Below are 9,563 nucleotides of genomic sequence, written 5' to 3' on the forward strand. Positions count from 1 at the left end.
TGTTGTTTTTTTTTGTCAAGTGTGTAAAAACCATATAAAATTAAATGAGGCAAAACTGCCTTAAAATAAGGTTTTGGTGAGCCCTGACCCCTTAATAACCAAATAAAAAGCCACTCCAATCAGTCAAGGTGAATTCACAGCAGAGCGGTGTGTGTCTGAGTGTGTATGACAGTGTGTGTGTGTGTGTATGTGTGTTGAGATTCAGCCCTGGCGGGATTCTTAAGCAGGGCCCCATGTCTCCTGTGAACACGCCCCAGATAGATGAGCCAGATATATAGCCAAGACCTGCGGGTAGCAGAGGAACTGTGAGAAACAGATAATCGCACTTGCTCACCCCAAGGGTTACCTGTGACACCCTCGCAATGACAAGAGGGCCTAGCGCAAAGGGGGCTACGTAAAAGGAGTTTGGATGATATCCTAACCGGCAATTTGTAGAGAAAAAGTTTCCCGAGCGTGTGATTTTCATTTTTTTGTGTGCTTTTGGAGTTCCTGTGGAGTTACCTGGGCTGTGATCGATCGGAGAATAAGCGACGCGAGTTACTCATCAGCTCCACAGATCGTTGCATGAAACTGAGAGCAGCGGGGCCGCAATGAGTCGGAGAACAAGACGCTGGATTTTAAGAGTTTTACTTTGTCTGGGGATTGTTTATTTGAAAATTGGGTGAGCTGCGCTTATTTGACTTCACACATATTATTGTAGGTTATTCTTAAAGACTAAATACTTTAATAATTGACGAATGAAAAGGAGACTTTTACCTGTTGTTGGTCCTTTGTGACTTTTATAAAGGATATATTTGCTTAAAATAGGCATGGTGATTTTATAAACGATATGTAAACAAAGGAAAGATGATAAACTTTTTTTTGACTCGTGGCATTTCCCGGTTTATGATTATCACCATTAATGACATTTCCTTAATTTTACGTTTAAAGGCTGTTGAAATTCATACTAGCATAATGATTAAAAGTATCTTAAACTTTAATGTAGCCTTTAATTTACAGAATGCACCTTAGCCCAGGCATGTTGTAGAATCTCTGTAAAATGGAACATGTTTTCTGTGTTAATTTTTACTGTTAAAATGCATGAATCCCAGTAAAACTTTATTTTCCATGTTGATATACTAAATATTTGAGTTAGAACCATCAGCTGCTATTTAATAAACCAAATAGCAGAAATTCATTTGATTTTAAAGGTTATGATTTAAAATGTATTTAAAAAAAAAAAAGAAAAAAAGAAACCACCAAAAACAGCCTGTTTAAAATGAAAAGAGATAAATGGTTGATGGCGCTTTCTCAGTCATATCCATCTTCCATTCACAGTGGCTTCTCGTCGGTGGTGGCCCTAGGTGCGAGCATAATCTGTAACAAGATCCCCGGTTTGGCCCCTAGACAACGGATTATCTGCCAGAGTCGCCCCGATGCCATTATCGTCATCGGAGAGGGAGCCCAAATGGGCATCAACGAGTGTCAGTTTCAGTTCAAAAACGGGCGCTGGAACTGCTCTGCGCTTGGAGAGAGGACAGTCTTCGGAAAAGAGTTGAAAGTGGGTATGTTGCTGTCTGTTAACGTTTGTTCACAATATGACATTTTGTATTTGTTTCAGCAGTAAACACAATTTAGAAATCGCATTTCCACGCGTATTTATGCGTAAAATGCGCACAGTCCTTACCTCTGGCTTTTTAAAAATTTTCCTCAAAATGGTTAATATTTACAAAAAACAACAACAACAACGCGTAACTGAATTCCAAAACTAAGGCCCATCAGGAGATTACATTATGATCTGATGCATTGGAAAAAAGAGGGAAAAAAGACATTAAGGTGCATCCTTTTCCATATCTCATATACAGCCCAATCTAATAGCTGGCGCTCTTGATCTCAAGTCAAAACCTGCACAGACAAACTTATTCATGCATATTAAAGAGCATCTGCCCAGCATCATCTATAGCATCCCATAAGGAGCCAGTGTCATTTACATCAGGCCTAGTTTTTTCTCCAGACTTTTCATTGAACTAGGCTTTTTTCTACAAAAGGCATCTGAAGCCAGCACTGTAACAAAGCTCTTGTGAATGTTGGCAGCCTTTCTTTTCAGCCCGGCAGAGTCTCTGGAGACACATTTTCACTGGTCTTTATCCTGACTAGTGATGGGTGCTGTGGCTCTCACTGTAAGGACGTCGATCTTACCACGGGTATAAGTTACAGCGGGGCAAAGCCAAGAGGGAAGCAAGAGCTGAAAGTACTAAATTAGAGAAACAAATTAGTTAAAATCTGAGACAAAAGTCTGTTCTAAAGAGGGGATGGACTGCAGGGGATGCTGAAATGATGGCTGGAGTTTTGTGGCTTGTTTGTTGGCTACTGTGAGCTGATAAGGTGGATTAAAGACTGCTAGATGTTGAGGATACCAGGAAGACTGAACAAGGTTCAATGAAGTAAAATGATATTTTATATAATGATGCCTTTATGGTGAAGGAGTTTGATAACCACAGAGGATGCTTTGTAAAACCATTTTGATAAAAACCATAAAACCATTTTATACATTTTCATTCTGGCAGAAGAATTGAAGAAAAACAAAGAATAAAATTCCCTTTTACACAATGGTCAGTAGCTTGGACCAGCTGTTTGAGGCCATCTCGCCTGCTGCTGTTGGAAAGAAAGGATTATCTCTTCATGCTGTTGAAATGAAAACAGTGGTGTTTGACAATCTGTTCCTTTATGAATGAGTGGTTTTAGCCCATCAAGAGTCTTGGTTTGTGTTTCCAAGACAGGAGTTTAAGTCTATGGCTTGGACAGCCATACCAAATAGATTGGTTTCACTGATCAGATTAGCGTAGAAGGCCAATGGTTGCAAATGAATGCCATTGTTGATGCACAGGCAGAGTGGAGCTGCGGCACTCGCAATTGTTCTTAAAGCGAAGGAGGAATGACCCGTGAACTGACATAATCCTTACGGCGTAATGCAAGGTGCATCAGATTTGAGCCATTTTCGGCCCCAACTGTGTTTGCACTTGAACTGTGTAGCAACACTAAGCTGTGTGAGATGAGGTCCATATAAAGAGGTGCGTGAGATGAAAGAGAAACACACATGGCAGAAGAACAGTGATCTGGCACCTCCAGTTCAGCTTTTGATTTTTTGGTCCACTCTCTCTTTAATATCTTCCACCTCTCATTACAAGGTTAGAAAGAATTCATGCCATCTCTCGCTGTGAACTCATGCACTCAGAACTGCAGGGGAAAAATTAACAACGGTGCAGTCAGAACTGACTGACACACCTTCTTTTTTGGCTCGGAGCCCATCGAGTCTATAAAAACGTCCACATAATTGATGCCTCAATATGAGTTTTTGTTATTTTTTTCAATGGCAAAGGCACACATCCAAGATGTTTATGAAAAACATGGTGGCTTTACATCATGAAGCGGGTGGCAGGAGGAAGGATGGAGAAGGTATGATGTTTGTTTTGAACAAACAGAGACAAGAGGAGTTTGTTTACACACAGATATGATGAATGTTATAATCAGGAGGTTCCTGTTTGTGTGATAATGAATCACTGATCTGAAAGTGAGAACATGCTACTTGTTGATCGTGGATATAAATGCAACATTATGGGCAGTTTTCACATTGTATTAGCAGGGGAAAGTATTGTTTTATTTGCATTACAAAAGGCTCTGAATAAGAGAAATCAGACTTTCCCTTATTGTTTCTTCCTCTACTGGAGAGCTTTGCTTCAGGATGCGTCTGTATGAGTCCTGTCAGATTAACCTTCAGTTATTTGTCGATATTTCCGTGTGTGTGTAAATGATTTGTTAGCTGGACTTTGGCGAGATAACGACAGGATGAAGATTCTGATGTCAGTGCCTTATAAGTTTACACAGAATGTGACAGTTTCTGAGCGAATCAATAGCCCTTCCTTGACGACAACCCTCTTATTCATACTGCTTTGTTGACTATACGACCAGTGGCCATTTTGGTTCACGGGCAGGACAGTTTCCAGGTCAGGTTTCAAAACACTGCAGCCCTTTAGTGACATGTCAGCAGGCTGTGATGTAAGCACACATATGGCTAATAATTTATCTAAAACCTATGTATTTGATTTCCCATCAACTGGAGGAGAAACACCATGACATACTTTATTAAAAAAATCTCAACCTGCAACATTTTATTCATTCCCTTTTTTCTGCACCACTACAGGGAGTAAAGAGGCTGCGTTCACCTACGCCATCATCGCAGCAGGGGTGGCCCATGCCATCACAGCCGCCTGTACGCAGGGTAACCTGAGTGACTGTAGCTGTGACAAGGAGAAGCAGGGTTTCTACAGTAAAGACCAGGGCTGGAAGTGGGGAGGCTGCTCAGCAGACATCAGCTACGGCCTGGGCTTCTCCAAAGTATTTATCGACGCTCGGGAAGTCAAACAGAACGCAAGGACACTCATGAACCTCCATAATAACGAGGTGGGACGCAAGGTAAGTAATTAGCAATAGGATTATGTCTCTTTAATCAGCACATTGGCTTTAAAGATCATTTGCTTTGCCCAGGGGCCACTTTAGCAAAATGACAGGCGGTCCGGTTAGTATTTATCAGTATATATAATAAATGAACCTTCAGCCTTTTTGACATTTGGGGTTTAGCCTTGACCTCTGTCAGGCGTTCTGGGGGATCCTCCCTCTTGTTTTACAAACAGACTTAAAAACGTACTTTATTTAAATGGTCGGTGGGACACCGACCATGTAAATAAAGTACGTTTATGACCATAAATAGAACATCATTGTTGCTGCGTTCACACTACATTCAATGATGCATGTGACCAGCTACATTATCACAGACACGCCGATAAAGTGCTGCTCAAGCACTTTATCGGTGTTATCATTGGTTTGTGTGTGTCTGCTAACAAGCAAATTGACTCATCAAAAAACTTATAGACAGATGGATAGACGTTTATTGTCATTTCAGAAACATAATGACATTGGGTGACTATACTTGCTGGTGCAAAGACCAAAAAAGACCATGATTATAAAATAAGATAAACTATGAAAATAAGTCAGGACTTATGAAATAAAAGATTGCACATTTTCCCACATTTATTAGAAAAAAAAAATCTCATTTTAACATCACATTTCGCCACCCCATTGTATCCCTGTATGCACCACAATGCACATAAAGCTAGTCAGCTAACTGCGCAAAATAACAGCACCACAGCTAGAAACAAAAATGTGACTTGGAGCGCTGAAACAAGTTAAGGTCAGGTCAGTTTTTATTTGTCGCGCATAAGTGACAATTGTCGGGCATCAGTTTGTAGCTTCATGTCACTGGCTTCCATTGAAAATGCCTGTTTGCTGTGTCACTCGTAGTGTGAACACAGCATTATAATCTCCAAACTTAAATTCTTTCGAGTCATAAAGAGTATAAGTGACTAAATTTGATGGTGAGCCTGTGGTTAACTTGTCTACTGCTGGCCTCAGTAACAGTCAACAGTCTGTGCCATGATGTTGTGTGGGTGAGCTGTGCCAAAGATCTGGGCAGCAGGGCCAAGACTGAACAAGCAGTGGAATAAAAGGCTGCTTTTAAGGGAAGAGCTGTCTAAGTGGCAGGGTTTGATTACAACCCAGATCTCTGCGCTGAAAACAGATTGACACTGTACAAAAAGGCATTAGCCCACTCCCCCCCATGCTTTGCACCATTGGGACAGTGTACAGTTACCTTTATGACAATCTCCACCTACAATTTCTCTCATATGATGAACCCACATCAGGTGCAATGTGCTTGTACATGCACCAAAGGGGTGTTTACTGTTTGGTTACTATCGTCATTGAGTAGTATGTGTCTCTGTTGCTGTATAGAAGAGTGTTGATATACACGCCACCTGCATACTAACCCAAATACACAGTTTGATTCAATCATTAGATAAAAGGTACAAATTGGATCTTCATAAATTAAAAGTCAATTTTAACCCTTTGAAACCTGAACAAATTGGCTTAATTTCTCCTTCATCTTAAAAGAAAATGATCAAAATAACTAGAAATAAGTAAAAAGTTACAGGAAAATAACCTGAAAATTGGTATTAAAAAAGAAAATAAATAAGAAAAATGAAGTAAGTTAAAGAAATCAAACCAATTCACTCAAGTTTCCAAGGTTTCAGTGCTTGTTAAAGGTGCAAGAAATCTGATGTTGATCATGTTCCAGTTGTTAAGATGCATTCAGCCATGCTTACTGTCAGACCCTAACGCAAAAGTTACAAACATCATCAAATCGTGATTGACGACAATAAAACAATGAGGAAAGGATGGTTTTCATGATGTGTTGAGCTGCTCATTTGATGGCTTCTCTGCATGCATGGCTGCAGAACCCTGCAGAGTGACAAAGAGACTCCAGTAAGTCTCGAGGTTAGAGATTGAGTGGAACAATGTGCCAAACAGCTAAAGTGAGGCCGGAGTTAGTGAAGAATAAAATAAAGCAGCTTTGCCCAAGTTAACTCATATCCTCTCTCTCTTTCTGTCTCTCTGTGCCAAATCGCCTGATTCACACAACCGACACGTCCATCCCCTCACTGCCTGAAAAGCCTCCCCACACACAATCGTGCCCAGTAGATCATTTTGTACGTGCGTTTCAGGATTCAAATTGGCTTATCTGGACAGCTAAATTGCCTCCCAGGAAAAAAGACTGTACTTGTGGATTCAAACTTTGCTACTTTCTCTTCTTTCTGCTAATAAATGGCCTCTCTGTTTTGATAGTCACTCCCCCTCCTCCTTTATTTATGCTAATCAAAAGCGGTGACACTGAGTAGGAGTGCCGTTCACAGCTCGAAGACGTCCACACAAAGGCTGTCACAAGTGTTGGTCACAGAACAACTGATGGATTAAGGGAGTTGAAGCCAAGGGTTTTATGAAGTGGTTCGCTCAGGGAAAAGTTGTTTTTTTTTTTTTGGTTCTTGTTCACATGTCTGTGTTTGGGTTTTATTGTTAGCGTTTACTTGCCAAGAACTCTGAGGCATAAATATCTCGTCAATGGCTTTAGGAGACCAGCTCGCATGCCAAGCTCGTAGCATTTTAGCAAAAAGGAAATTGCAATTGACCTTGGTGCTAAAGAAAATTCCAGTTTCAGTCAATGGCACTTCTCATTGTCATCAGTTAGGGGTTTAGCAGTAATCCTAGTCACTCGGCGCCTTGTACAGTCACTCTTGACATTTGTGTGTTGTGTGTGGTAACTACACACACAGAGCCTGAAATCTGATACATTATTTTGGCTCCTGTGTATATGGTATCACACAGCTATGTGGTGGGGTTGTATTTAATCCCCAACCATGGTGTATTTGTCAGTCACATTGTTATTAAGTTGCACATTTGTCATTTGCCTTGAAGTGCAAGAGCTGAAATGTGAATTGAGACAGTTTAAAGCACACCAGGGATTTAGAATATGTAGACATTACATGAAAATTAAAAAAAAACCCAAAAAAAACATAACGCAGTCTTATTTCTTATGCAGATGAAAATCATTATTAGAGCAAACTGCATTGTAATTAATTTTAATAATCTAGCATCACTATTATTAACCTATCAACAGAGTGTATTTATCACTCATCACTGGTGTGTTTTTACAGTTGCTGGTTGTTACTATGTTACTAAGTTGTTTTTGTGTGTCTAGGTCCTGGAGAAGAACATGCGACTGGAATGCAAGTGTCATGGCGTCTCGGGCTCCTGCACCACCAAAACCTGCTGGACTACACTTCCCAAGTTCCGCGAGCTCGGCTACATTCTCAAGGAGAAGTATGCCCACGCGGTGCACGTTGAGCCAATCAAAGCCAGCCGCCACAAGCGTCCTAAATTCCTCAAGATCAAGAAGCCTTACTCGTACCGGAAGCCCATGGATACAGACCTGGTGTACATAGACAAGTCACCAAACTATTGCGAGGCGGACCTCGTGACTGGGAGCTTGGGGACGCAGGGCAGGGTGTGTAACAAGACTATGATGCAGCATATCAGCGGCTGTGACTTGATGTGCTGCGGCCGGGGATACAACACACACCAGTACTCACGCGTCTGGCAGTGCAACTGCAAGTTCCTGTGGTGCTGCTATGTTAAATGCAACACGTGCAGTGAGAGGACAGAGGTGTACACATGCAAATGAGAATATTTATTGGATGGTGTGTGTGTGTGTGTGAGTGAGTGAGTGAGTGTGTGTTAATGAGCATGCTGGTTCTTGTCTTTGTATTTTCATGGACAAACTGGAACTTTACAAGAAGGCTGTTGTTGCAGTCATTTCATACATTATGAGGAACTACTGTGTATACAGTAAGCTGAAGATGGGGCGTCATGATTCTTTTGCACACACAGCTCTTTACCCCTCTTCTTGGACTGTTTGTCGGGGTGCAATGTTAAAAAAGTGTGACTAAACACTGTTAAGGGAAAACTGAACCCTGGCATGTGGGACCGGGTGCCCACAGTGTGAGCCAGTGAGGCAAAAATGTCAAGACTTTTAAGCTATATGGACATTTAGGCAACAGACTTTGCCAATGCAAATGAATTATGGTGGATGTGATTGCTGGGCAGGACACACTGCTGTAGTTCTCACTCTGTGCGCGGATGAAATGACACAGCCATTTGGAATATTTAACATACTGTATTTAGAGAATGAAAATAATTAATATTAATTTATTCTATAAGTAAAAAAAACTACTGATTTTGTCCATTATGGATCAAAAATAACTAAATGTTGGGTTTTAGTTTATTAAAGCAAATCTTGTCCACACTTGTTAACACACTGGATTTAAATCTGCCTGGAATAATGTGTTTTGGAATAATCCAGATGAAACTGCTGTAGGCTACTTACACTGACCTTCTGACCCTCTCATGAGTTTGTCTTCCCTCTGTTTGCTGCTAGTCTAGAGAATCCGACTTGTTGAGGTCGAAGGCTGTACGCTCTACTGACTGTCTTCAATGGCATTGCTTACTTCAAGCTGGTTGAGCTTAACAGGACTTATTCACTGATCAAAAACACGGGCACATTCTCCACTTTTGGTAAATATTGGTTCATAGAGTATATTTTGTAAAAGCCTATTTTTATATGAATGTCTTATTTATATCTTTTTGCATATTCAATGTCAAGTTTGGACTCTGGCACCTGTTTTTAAATCCCTGTGGAAAACAAAGCTGATATATGTAAGTTGGCCCCTGCTGTCACTGCCATAGTTGTATATTGTAAGTGATAGAAACTGTTGATATGTGTCTGTGTTCAAACGTCTTTGTTTACTGCGTTTCATGACTACTACTGATGGAATACAGGAACAGAATAACACTAACAAGACATCATTTCCATTATTGCTTCCTCTTTTCTCATCATGGCAAAAAAATTCCCAAAATCAAATGGGAATGATATGCTATAAAGAAACAAATCTAAGGAGAGTGCTTAGTTTTGCAAAGACAAAACATACTTTGGCTGGGTAACAGTAAAAGGTAGTATATAAGCTAAATGACTGAAAACTGACAAAAAGAAATTTTAAACTTAAAGGTACAGTTCTCCCCAAAATTAAAATTACATATTCTTCCTCTTACCTGTAGTGCTGTTTATCAGTCTTGATTTG

The 9,563-nt window shown here is 40.5% G+C and overlaps 1 protein-coding gene across 1 annotated transcript; it reads left to right on the forward strand.

The window, feature by feature from the left end:
- Positions 1-320: 320 nt before the first annotated feature.
- LOC121946806 (protein Wnt-7a) lies at positions 321-9,281 on the forward strand. The gene is made up of 4 exons (XM_042491566.1): positions 321-661; positions 1,318-1,544; positions 4,181-4,452; positions 7,628-9,281. The coding sequence occupies exons 1-4, from the start codon at positions 591-593 to the stop codon at positions 8,108-8,110; spliced, it is 1,053 nt and encodes a 350-aa protein (XP_042347500.1). The 5' UTR covers positions 321-590; the 3' UTR covers positions 8,111-9,281.
- Positions 9,282-9,563: the final 282 nt, after the last annotated feature.

This window comes from Plectropomus leopardus, chromosome 8, assembly GCF_008729295.1.
Source record: "Plectropomus leopardus isolate mb chromosome 8, YSFRI_Pleo_2.0, whole genome shotgun sequence".
NCBI lineage: Eukaryota > Metazoa > Chordata > Actinopteri > Perciformes > Serranidae > Plectropomus > Plectropomus leopardus.